Genomic DNA, 12,428 nt, shown 5'->3' with positions numbered 1-12,428 from the left:
TTATATCGTTGGCTGCTCTTCAATTGGGACCTTCAATGTCGCGTAACTAGGCACTTCGACGGCGTACGGTGGTTGGTTGTTCTCGCTGACGAAAATCTCCCCGTTTTTCCCTTTCTCGATCAGTTGAATAATGGCGCTCGCCACGTGTTCTGGGCTGTTAACAAATGTTCCGTCGACAATCACAATCGTCATTATCAAATCGAAAGTTACGCGGTTAGCATTTACAAACGTATCCAGTCGAATTATCTGTTTATGTACTTTTACGCGTTATCACTTTCGAGCTCAAATTCTCGTAATCAGTGCCTTGGTAGGAGGTGTACAAAAATTTAAATATTTCGGTGGGAGCCAAAGCTACTCCAAAATCACGAGTTAACCAATTCGGTCGATTCTAAATGATTTCAATTCGTTCAGACAATTAATTGTGATTCCTTTCGATTGTAATTTTAATAGATAGCTTCGTGTAACTTGAATTCGATATAGATTTTTTTAATGCCTCTGTTAACCCTTTCGATGTTTATGTCGAGCATACTCGTCATGAAAAGATGGTATTTTTTTGTTTAATGACGAGTATACTTACTATTAAACGAAAAAATTTGCATTTGCTATTTGAAGTAAAATTAAGGTAAAACAAAAAATATATTCGTAATTTTAACAATTTTTAGAATATTTAATAAAATCACTTGAGAAAAGAAATATCCAGCAGTACTTTTTACTTTTTTTTACTTTTTTCACAACAGATGGTGCTCAGGTCGCAAGAGTACTTTTATCATTTTATTAGAATTGATTTTAATTTTACAGCAACTAAATTATTAGTTGCATATTACTGCATTTACTATATTTATTCTGTTTTTGTGGTGTACAGGTACTCGTTATTGCTTAAAAATAATTCAACACGTAAGTGCATATTTTCAAAATGAACTAAAATACTGAAAAGGATAAAGGATCTTTTGCTTACGGTTGCTTTTGCATGGCAGCCATCGCGATAGCCGCGGTCTCCTCGTCGAGGAGGTCCATGGCGTGTTCTTTGGTGGACATGAATCTTGCGGCCATGGCTGTGGTCGTCAGGCCAGGGCATATCGTCAACATACGTATACCAGTTTTATCGTAATAATGCTGTCGAATAACATAATACAGGTATAAATTCAGATAAAAAATGAATAACATGAATAAGATGTCTATATCAAATCGCGAAACAAGTATATTATATTAGTTCGAAACCCTTCTCAGTTTTAGGAAATGTACATTTTAATAACAATTACAATCTTTTTATTCATTTATCGTAAGTCAATGGTTAACCCTTTCATTTCTAAATTATTTAACAATTACCAGATGAATATTTTGTTGTATTTGTGTGTCTACTATATGACATATAAATGATTCACAAGAACATTTTAATATTTTGAAAGCCTTCTAATATTGTTTTGTTTTTAATACTTTTTTACTTTTATTACAGTTATACATACCAATTCCCATTATAATGTTATTATACATAACAAAACCTCATTTTTCTTGCCGTTGATCAATAATCCCTCTTGAAATATTTGAAAGAATTTACAGTTTTTGTTAGTTTCTATTGTATTTATAACAATGCTCACACCTGAATTTCATCAAATGAATAAGACAGAGGACAAATAATGTCTTATTTTACCGATAAACTTTTAAACGCACATTCAAATGTGTACCACATCGTCTATACAAGACTAGAATAAACTATTATATACTCACAGATATAAAAAAATACATGATACTAATATTTTATTTCGTAATTGAAAATACGTAGCCGTATGACAACAGTGGAAACGAAAAGTATAATTATCATATCACGGCGACAACTCTAATCAGTTTTATTAATTTCACGTATCTCGTATTTACATGTTTGCGTCCACGTTTCACGAGATCTTCAATAAATTCTCGTTTCTTTTTTACCTTCAACGACTGAGTAAAACCAACGATCGCGTATTGCGTTCCACCGTAGATCGGGGCTATGGGAATTCCTTCGAGGCCAGCCACGGAGGACATGTTTACGATCGTTCCTCCATTCCCGCCCTTATATTTGCCCATTGCGTGCAGTCCCAAAATTGTACCATGAACTATACCCTTCTGTTACGAGACATAAAGAAGTACTACTGTACGAGAGTAAAATTTTCAATTCTTATGTATTGTTGTTAAAATAAAAACGAACCAAGTATTCCATGCCTGAAATCGCGTTGAAAAATAATGTTACTCCAGAAGAGGATAGATTGTATTCCCTAGAAAAAAAGGGGTTCGTTTTTATTTTTAACCACAATCCATATACAGGGCGTTCGCGATAATTTGTACCATCGTTTTTTTCGTAAATGGTAAACATTAGAGAAAAACCGAAGAGGAGGACGTTGTAGTATATTTTACTAGTAATATGACAGCGTATCTATATGTTTTGTATTTTTAATATTTTTCAAAATTGTAGCATGAACTATACCCTTCTGTTACGAGACATAAAGAAGTACTACTGTACGAGAGTAAAATTTTCAATTCTTATGTATTGTTGTTAAAATAAAAACGAACCAAGTATTCCATGCCTGAAATCGCGTTGAAAAATAATGTTACTCCAGAAGAGGATAGATTGTATTCCCTAGAAAAAAAGGGGTTCGTTTTTATTTTTAACCACAATCCATATACAGGGCGTTCGCGATAATTTGTACCATCGATTTTTTTCGTAAATGGTAAACATTAGAGAAAAACCGAAGAGGAGAATTAGTTTTTGTATTTTTAATATTTTTCAAAATTGTACCATGAACTATACCCTTCCGTTACGAGACATAAAGAAAACATATTCATAAAGAATCTGCATAATCGCAAGTACGGTAATCTGCGAAATGAGGGATAAAAAGAAAAAGAATTTCTGCGTGGACTGACAAGTATAGATAAGTAAGTTTCTCTTTCTTTTTAGTTGTGTTTGTTGTTTACAATTTTTTAGGGGTTCTAGATTGTATAATATACGAGATAACGCAGCTTACGTAATTGACGTCCACCATAATTTCCCAATCCGCATCGTCCATGATTCCAGCGATGTTTACGACAATGTCCAGGGTCTCGTATGTCTCGATAACTTTATTGAAAGATTCTGTACGGACAGTAATAGCGTTGATTGATAGCTAGAAAGCTCAAATGCCATTTCTTGGTAGTACGGTTACGTAACACAATGAGATATAAATAATACGTCGGTCATATTTTCGTTCAATATCCACGTTTATTTTTCTAATTTCAGAGAGATGCATAAGAATAATGCGTTGTTATAGGATTCTTCGATCATAGTGACTTGAATTTATTGTTTAGATTTACGCCCACTGGGAGGTGATAATGGAACAAAGGCATCGAATGTTCACTTTTTTTTATGGAATGTTGTTTAATGCTACCAAAAGATACTGTGTTCTGTGAGAGAAGAACGACACTGGATAATAGAAATATGAAATATCGAGGAATTAACACTAGAACTACCGACGATAAACGCATATTTACTTCGATCGGTGGATAAACGTGAAAAATTTTTGAAAATTTAGAATTTGACTAATTTCTTCACTTTCATATCGTAATAAAAGGTGCAAAAGATCTGAGAAAATGTGTTGTCGTAACATTTTAATCGTCGTTGTAAGAGTATATTGACAAGTCATTTTAACTTGCTTGGTAGTTCTATTGTTAAACACTATTTTAGCATTAAAAATAATAATGAATGGTTTGCGGATTTTATATATTGTTCAAAATTTAGTACATACAATGAAATATTTAATAAAATATAAAGAAATTCTTATTTCACTTGAGACCTGATGGGTCCCATCGATAAATAAATTCTTGTTTCAATTTTGGTTTCTATAAAAGAATCCATAAAAATGTTTGCATTAACATTTATGGTATAGTAAAAACAATTACAGAAAAATTTATTTCACCACCTCGATTGAACGTAATAAAAAGTTTTCTTTTTTAAATTTGTTAACGTCGTAAATTTAGGAAATCTATAGTCTATTAATTACAGTAGAGTCGTGAGTACATGTTTACCATTGAGTTGTTCGCTCTTGGAGACATCGCAGACAACGAAGATGGCACGATCTTTCCCGAACTCATTGTTCAGTTCCGCGGCAGCGCTTTCGCCACCTGAGTCTCCTAAGTCAAACAGAGCTACCGCCTAAAAGACCGACAGAATTTATTAACAAAGGATAAAAATAATTTTCAGATTTTTTAGACACTGATCACTTGAAAGTATTCTATGATTTGAATACTTTCAGACCGAAATAGGGGTTTAAATCTGTCCTTCGTTTCTCTCGATAATTTAATATCAGGTGAAAATTCTGCCAACAGAAAACCCACCCAGAAGTGTTATAAAAGATCGTCATAATGCTAGAAATTAAATTAACCAGTGTAATGAAACGATTCGATAAATAAGGATTCGTAAGAAGAAACGTAGAGTAAAAATTTGATTAATTGAAGATGATTGACGGTTGGGATGAAGATCGAACTTCTCGTGATCTACGACAAACGGAAAAATAATGGAATAGTAAAAATAAGAAGAATATGGAAGTACATAATAGGATGATGGAATAAACAATAATATTGTAACGTGATTATTTAAATTATCTAAGTACTTTGCACTCTCTACATCATATTGCATACTCCCATTGAGATGATAGACTTCAATCGGAAGATAATTACATGATTGTTGTACCTCGATTTCATTGATTAAATACAGATCTTTCTACCTGATTTTTGTTTCCATTATGTTATCGAGTATACTATGTCATAATCGGCTTTACACAACAATGGTAGGTCTACTGGAAAAGTTTAAGGGGAATGTGTCGTTCATACATTAGACAATCGTTCCAAACAAGTAAACGTCGATAACCTGACATTTTTTATTTTTTTAGAACTCAGTGAAATTACGAATTCTTGCTGGAAAAAGTTAGATATTAACGGGCGACAAAATTTGACGCACTTTTTATATTTGCACTAGGGCTATTGATTTGAACCGAGTATCTGAGATATCCAGGTACTTGAGTACCCGTGAGATCACCGGGTAAACAAAAATTACCCGGGTATCTCATGAGATACCCGAACATATGAGATAGTCGAAATGTAGTGAATTTTCGATTTCAATTTCGACCCAAAAAATGAACTTTTTTTTAAGTTTCGCTCGATGCTATCTAAACTATTGGTCCGATTGAAAAAGAATGTAGGAAACAATTATATATTATTTAATTACCTTTAATTTAAGAGTCATCTCGATCAAATCGGTCGACTATAACGCGAGATATGGCCAAAAACGTCGAGTCGTCTTTTAAAAAAATTACCAAAAAAATATTCATCGGGCGATATCTCAAAAACGTATCCGTAGAATTACGTGTTGTGTCGATTTTTGAGTTTAGGGGACCACCTTCCATAAGAATTTCATAGTGGAGCCTGGATCACCAAATGATTGTAAACTTGTGTAATCAATAGCTCTACCCAGGAACGAGCTTAAGGGGTCATGCTGAATCAGAAATTTTCAAAAAATCGATTTTTCACTTTCTACATTTTCTTTAAGTACAACATCTCGAGAATATTCTGTGCAAGTTTCAAGGTAATCCAATTAAAAATAACAAAGTTACAGGCGTTAAAAGATGAACATTTTATATAAGTGTAAGCTTGACTTGAAACTTTAAACGCGTTTTTCTCGAAACTACATTTTTCAAATCGGTGATCAATATTTCTCGAAAACTACTGTGTCGATTTACATGAAGCCTTTTGCGCCTTATTTCAAATCAGAAAAACTTGTCCTTGAGCGAAGGATTCTTTTGTTCGTTCCATACTTTTTTTTTTAATTGACCAAAACCGAGTGATTTTTTAGGTGAAAATCGCACTTTTTCAGGAAAACGTCCGCTATTTTCAATCCTAATCAATATTTCGAAAAACCCCCCGTTCAAGGACAAGATTGGTTCTCCCATTACATAAATTTCACTAAATTTTTAATTCCAAATGAACCGTTACGAAGTTACAGTGATCACGGCAGACCACTTTTTGTGAAGAGACATCCGTGAGATCGCTCACCATTTATTTCCTACTAAATATTTGTAAATAAAAAAATTACCTTACAATCTATAAACTGCAATCTTTAAAACACAAACACATTTTTTGAAAAAGGTCTTATAGTTCCCAAGAAAAAAATTCCCAAAGAACACTCTTTTTTCGGCCTCCTGACTGAGCATGACCCTTTAAAAGTCTTAATTTTTTTCTAAACTTGAGTCTATATTTCTATGTCCATGCTGATACCACCGTATCGAAAGGGTTAATGAAACCCAGAAAAAAGAAGATGAGCATACCTTCGCTCCATTTCGAAGGAGCTTCCGAGCGGTGCAGAAGCCGATCCCGTTCGCTCCGCCGGTAACGATCGCGACTTTACCGTCGATGTTCATGGTTCGTGCGACGGGAACTGAGGTGAACGTCGCCTGGGATCGTAATTCCAGTTCGATCGACAGACACGGGATCTACGGTAATTACCGTGGACGTGCTCGCGGGAGGCTCGATCACGAATATATCCCCTCGAGGAAAGATCGACGCAGCAGCCAGGCACATCGAAGTGAAACACGAGAAATCGAGAATCAATCGTACGGAGATTGAATGTCCTCGGTGGATATCTGATGGACTACGCGACCACGGATCCGCGGGTAAACAGAGGATCGTGTTCGCGAAAAAATTCGGCTCGATGTAGCTGGAAACTCGGCTAGTGAGGACGTTTATTTCTGTCGATTTATCGAATTACCGGACGCGCCTTCGAGATCACGACGAGCTTGCATTTCCAACCGAGCTAATTGAGCATTCAGTAGGGCACAGATCTTGCAATAGAATAGGTAATTTTTTAAGTATGAAACGTTTTGTCGTAAACTGATAACAATTTATTGTTACTCAGAATTCTTGTTTTTATAATGAAAATACATCTTAACAATATAATGCCCAGTGTGACGTGTACGTCGTATCGAAAAAATTAGATTTTCCATTTTTGTGTTAACTAATCGCGAGAAAGAATTTTTTCCCAGGAAGGGGTGTTTGGACGTTGAAGGGTTAAAAATAAATTAGGAAGTGTGTAAAGCAGGAAATGTTTGCTCATAAAGTTTTCTTTACGATATTATTAATCGATGGGTTTTCTTATAAGATGATCGTATAATTTGTTCATTTCTTTTTTTTATCCTTCGCCTCGCAGACTTTGGTCTTTATTCGCGGGCATCGTTTCGATCTATTGATTTGGGAGAGTTCAACGCATGGCGATGCTGTTCTGACGCTGCAAGTCTGCAAATACAAATTTTCTATATACTACGAAATTAGGTATTATTTAGATTATCAAAAAATTAATATTACTTCTATCTCGTAAACTTTGGGATCGATCTTCTCGCCTTCCTTCAAGGGAAAATGAATCAATCGAGGGGTTTCGTGGACACTGATAGCTGGTTCAACCAACCAAACACTTCCATTCTGCGCCCATGCTAGTACATGGCTTAAAGCCGAACCTATCTGGTGTTTCCTTTTTAAATAATTTATTTCTAATTAATTGGTCCCGTAGATGTTGATTATCACTATTCATTTCTACTCACGAGGACGGTACACAGGGTGGCAATTCACAAATTCGATTGTTGGGAATGGGATCCGGGAAATCAGGTAACCCTATCTCGCTAAAGTATTTATTCGACGGACAGAGAGTCACCAAACGTACTCCTGTCTCTTCTATTTTCGATTCTTTCTGTGTTATTAGAGACGTGAACAATTTAATATAAAAGTAACTATTCATCTTTTACAAATATTATGGTTTGGAAATGTTTCAGTGCAAAATTTCAGTATTTGTTTAAAATATTGTAAATTATATTCTATCGACAAAGATTTAGTATTGAAGCGCAATCGTTGAACAGCAAACTCTAGCTACCGTGCATATTTTATATTAATTTAGAAATTGCAAATGTTGAACATTGGATCAACTGTTATTTAATTCAAAATACCACGAAATCCATGGTGACTTCTATTGCAGGTTCGTTTTTACAGTAAATAGGGTATGGCTCTTGGGGCCAGCCCATGAACCCAAAAATACTTGCACAATTAACTATTATTCCGCCGGGACCACCATCCTTCTTTCCTAAAGTTTTCATTTCTGTTCGAATCACTTTGGCTGTGTTATTCTGCAAAATGTTATATTAAACATTATTACAAACTTCTAGCCTCAATTTCCTAAAATTAAATGCATTCATATTCATGTTTGTCAAAGTTTTATTTCGTGTTAGTATACTTTCTTCAAGCTCCTGTTACTACTTATACACCAAATTTTTTTGTTTAATAAATACATCTCAATGTTTCGTATTAAACTATTCGCTAATTATTACATTGTCAATATTATACATATAGGTGAATTATGTACCTCCTTCTTTCCCATGCTGTTGCATACCAAAGGCCACTCTTTATCAAGATTATTGAAAACGATGCTTATATCACTGTACTTGCACTTAATTTGGTTCAAAGCAGCTGCAAAAATGATTAATCATTACAAACAAAAATTTAATTATTTATTTAATCTTGCAAGACTCCTCGGCTCTATACGATCCGAAATGAAGATTATAGTTCAATAAGTATTATGATTTTAAACATTTGCTTTTAGTATTTCCCATTTCTTAAGGACAAATCATTTCAAACTTTGCAATAATTTTATCCGAAGAGATATAGAAGTGAAGAATAAGTGAGAAGAACAGCAGGATTAAAGTTAAAGTTTAACAATGTTTGTTACTGAGACTAAATGAACAAATAAGATCGTGTGTTTTTTTTTTTTCTAAATATACTCACCTTCGAATTGACAGTGATTGTGTATGTGACAGTGGACATATTGCACGCGGTTTTTTCCGTGGGAATCACAGAGCCTTTGTGCCGCCATTTTGCCACTCGTGAGGTCATCGTCCGCTATCACGACATTCTATATTATTTCAATGAGTTTATTATACCTTACAAGTTCTTTCTATTCATTGATTTTAAGAAAAATATTTATCAAATTTTATGTAAATACAGAGGAATACTGACTCTTGCACCTCTGCACAAAAGATGATCCGCTGCCGCAAAGCCAAACCCATCGGAACCGCCCACCACAAGTGCGATTTTGCATTTAGGATCGATAATTGGTTTCGGTGAATCAGCGCTACTATTTTATTGTGAAAAAAGAAATTGTATGATCTTATGATGAAGCAGTAAACTGATAACAGTAAAACGTTAGTTCTCAATTAAATCGCTTATTTCAGAAACCCCATAACTGACAAAAAATTGACTGACTATAAATTGAGTTTATACTGGTTTCTTGTAGTTGATTGATTGACGCTTCGTTTGGTGCAGAAATCCACTAAAATAACGCTCTGTATACCTCCATTTCGCGTCCTTGAAGTATTCGTTTAGTGCAGAAACCCCATAAGCGATATCACTTAGGGGATTTCCGTGCTAAAAACTTACAACAGGTGGTAGCACTGTCATTGGTAGGTTTTATCATATATAAAAATGTTATTTATCATATATAAAGTGGAAAGAAGAAAAGATTTTGATTACTCAGAATAGTGAATGCATCATATTATGCTTATTTTATTTTTACAAAATATCTTAATGTTATTAGAAAGTCAGCTTTGTTGATTTTTACCCCTAATTGAACCCATTAATATCATAAAAATGATAAAACAGCTTTGTAAATTTATTTTATTGCAGAAACCCCATAACTGCAGAGGGTTACATTTTTGTTTTACCCCCTCCCCTGAGTCTTAATGAATAATTACGTTTCCATTTTACGTATAGAACCTCCCTTTACATTCAGGAATTTTTTCGTAAAAAAATATCTGCTTTTAGCCGATTTAGAAGTTTTTCTTAAACATCTGAATATTTATGATTCTGCACTTACGGGGTTTCTGAAATAAGCGATTCAATTATAATTCGATTTCGTTTGAAATTCTTCTTAGAAACAAATATAATGGGGTTATAAAGCTTCAAGAATGTACAGTTATTTTTAATTGCCCTGTATATATTTATCGAAACAAAATTTACCAAACATCTGGCTTCACTATTTTCAGTTTATCCGACTTTTTCGAAAACCAACCCCCGCTCTTCTTTTTCTTTTGGCGCCCCGTTGTCGTTCCATGAAACTGACGTAACCCGATTTTCCGCAGACTTTTCCAGGGGGAAAAATGGATCAGAACTCACGAGAAGCGTACGGAAATTAGAATAGGTTCGTGGTAGTATTTGGCCGTGGCTGTTGCGAGAGAAAGTGTCATGTTCGAGTGGCTTACCTTGGTCTTCTAACGAGAAGGTTGGAGACGAACGAGGTTACGTATCGCGTTAACATGTTGGAAATTATTTTTCAATAATCGTGTAATGTTGATCATGGATCGAATGACACGTCCTGGAACGAACGGAGCGTGTCGGGGGAAACGCAACGTGAGACAAGAATTTTGACATTTCAGCCGAAAATCGAATAATTAAACTTGCGAGTTGTCGCTCTGAAATCACGTGCTGACTTTTGTTTTCGAATCAAATGACCTGCAAATAATATAATTGCTGATTTTATGCGTTTATAGCAGAGACTAATGATCAGAATCTTATTTGTTGTTTCTGTATTATACATGTTTATCTACTCTTTTCGTTTTTGTTATACCTTTTTTTTCTTCGTTCTTCCTTCACCTTATTGTACATATTTTATTGTATTATAATTTGCGACTGCAACAGAATTGTACCAGTGCTTTCATTAAAACTGCAATTAATCACGTTGACAGAATTGTAGATATATCAGGAATTAAAAGTGACCCTAGTTCTTTTCTTTCATAGGGTAAATGTACCAATGAATGAACATTTCTGAACTTTTGTAACTATTATAGTTGAATTTTAAATGATAATATTAATAAATATCCGAAAATTTTGATGCTTTTCACATCAAGTTTATAACATATAGTTTATAATAATAAGGAACTCTTATTGTTAGCTGATAAAAACATTTCAAATCTGTCTGTGACAAAACAAATTAATGCGTGCATATATAGTTAGATACGCCTGATCCAACAAAGGTCGACCACCTTCCGCAATACCACATTCCAATTCTCTAAAGTCTAAAAAGAATCGTGCAGAAGTCGAAAATTTACAGTGTCTCGTCAGCTGTCGAGGTGGTTGGATGTGTTCCTCACACCTCTTTCCTGTCTTGTTACTAATCCCATGTATGTTACAGATGTTCGAATAGTTATCTTCTTATTTACTGTGCATATTGTTGACATATTTACTGTCTATTTACTTGTTCAATGTAATTTGCGCATGCACCGGGGGTTCTATGACCCTACGTTCTCACCACACGGGGTCCCTGGCGCCTCCACCGGGGGTTCTATGACCCCACGCGCTCACCAAACGGGGTCCTTGGTGCCTCCACCGGGGTTCTGTGACCCCATGTTATCATCAAACGGAATCTCTGGCGCCTACACCCGGGGTTCTACGACCCCACGATTTCACCACACGAGGTCCCTGGCGCCTCCTGCGGGGGTTCTATGATTCTACTTCCTCACACACACGGGGTCTCATGTTTTCTCTGTATTTATATAAATATCATTACAAGTATATTGTAGAATCATATTGATAAGTAGGATTTAAGTAAAATAAGTATCTAAGGGCACTTTTATTGAATCTATACAAATATTATTATAAATGTATTGTAAAATCGTATATGTAAGTAGTACTTAAGGCAATTGTTGTCAAATTTATAGAAATACTATTGTAAATTGTATATTTTCGTACGATTTTTTCAATAAAAAACAGTTAAATCATACATATGCATTATTCATTAATCCCCGCACTATCTCCACTCCTATTCCTAAGGTTTCTTTAAGTTTTGGAAGAAGTTCTGGAATTAGTTCCACTTTTCGCCACCAATTGATGGGGGCGCCACAAATGTACAAGTTTTTCCGCCATCTTGGATTTTGAAAAAGCGCGGGAAAAAATGGGATTCATTGGACATACTAGTGGCGCCCCCCAAAAAGTGGGTGGCGAAAGTTGGAACTAAATCCAGAACTTTTTCGATGGTTCGCACAGCCGCCACCAGATGGCGCTGCTTAAAAAGTTTTAGAATTAGTTCCAACTTTCGCCACCCACTTTTTTGGGGGCGCCACTAGTATGTCCCATGAATCCCAATTTTTCCTGCGCTTTTTCAAAATCCAAGATGGCGGAAAAACCTGCAGTACGGTGGCGCCCTCACAAACAGTGGTATACGATAGACGTGTGTAATAATTTGCAGTAGTCCTTTGCCGGATTCGATCTGTTGTTATTACATGTGGATTACGGGACAATGAACGGTACTGAAATGGCTTGCGTCAGTAACCATTTGAAACGTGATCCTTTATCGCTGTTGCTCGTACAACTCGCGAGCTCGGTCGAATGTTGCTCGT

General features: G+C 35.2%; 2 protein-coding genes across 2 annotated transcripts; both read right to left on the bottom strand.

Moving 5' to 3' along the window:
- Nucleotides 1–6,419, bottom strand: LOC107187642 (15-hydroxyprostaglandin dehydrogenase [NAD(+)]-like). Its single transcript, XM_015575785.1, has 6 exons — nucleotides 6,327–6,419; nucleotides 4,033–4,159; nucleotides 2,997–3,103; nucleotides 1,927–2,100; nucleotides 956–1,113; nucleotides 1–154 (listed from the first exon to the last, which is right to left on the bottom strand). Exons 1-6 carry the CDS (start codon nucleotides 6,417–6,419, stop codon nucleotides 1–3), a joined length of 813 nt encoding a protein of 270 aa, XP_015431271.1.
- Nucleotides 6,420–7,173: 754 nt separating this feature from the next.
- On the bottom strand, nucleotides 7,174–11,438 carry LOC107187641. The gene is made up of 8 exons (XM_015575784.1): nucleotides 11,395–11,438; nucleotides 9,055–9,172; nucleotides 8,824–8,950; nucleotides 8,405–8,508; nucleotides 7,992–8,168; nucleotides 7,593–7,738; nucleotides 7,360–7,522; nucleotides 7,174–7,290 (listed from the first exon to the last, which is right to left on the bottom strand). The coding sequence occupies exons 1-8, from the start codon at nucleotides 11,436–11,438 to the stop codon at nucleotides 7,174–7,176; spliced, it is 996 nt and encodes a 331-aa protein (XP_015431270.1).
- Between the last annotated feature and the right edge of the window lie 990 nt (nucleotides 11,439–12,428).

This window comes from Dufourea novaeangliae, unplaced genomic scaffold, assembly GCF_001272555.1.
Source record: "Dufourea novaeangliae isolate 0120121106 unplaced genomic scaffold, ASM127255v1 scaffold101, whole genome shotgun sequence".
NCBI lineage: Eukaryota > Metazoa > Arthropoda > Insecta > Hymenoptera > Halictidae > Dufourea > Dufourea novaeangliae.
The sequence above is the reverse complement of the archived record's forward strand: the minus strand, read 5'-3'. Positions and strand labels throughout refer to the sequence as shown.

What these genes read in the sequence shown, in the direction of transcription:
- LOC107187642 (XM_015575785.1), bottom strand. Translation starts at nt 6,419, where the DNA reads ATGAACATCGACGGTAAAGTCGCGATCGTTACCGGCGGAGCGAACGGG. An exon ending in TCCTTCGAAATGGAGCGAAG is followed by an intron (nt 4,160 to 6,326) that starts GTATGCTCATCT and finishes TCGGTCTTTTAG; the next exon opens with GCGGTAGCTCTGTTTGACTT. An exon ending in GCTGCCATGCAAAAGCAACC is followed by an intron (nt 155 to 955) that starts GTAAGCAAAAGA and finishes ATTTGTTAACAG; the next exon opens with CCCAGAACACGTGGCGAGCG.
- LOC107187641 (XM_015575784.1), bottom strand. Translation starts at nt 11,438, where the DNA reads ATGGGGTCACAGAACCCCGGTGGAGGCACCAAGGACCCCGTTTG. An exon ending in CAATCACTGTCAATTCGAAG is followed by an intron (nt 8,509 to 8,823) that starts GTGAGTATATTT and finishes TCATTTTTGCAG; the next exon opens with CTGCTTTGAACCAAATTAAG. An exon ending in ACAGCATGGGAAAGAAGGAG is followed by an intron (nt 8,169 to 8,404) that starts GTACATAATTCA and finishes AACATTTTGCAG; the next exon opens with AATAACACAGCCAAAGTGAT.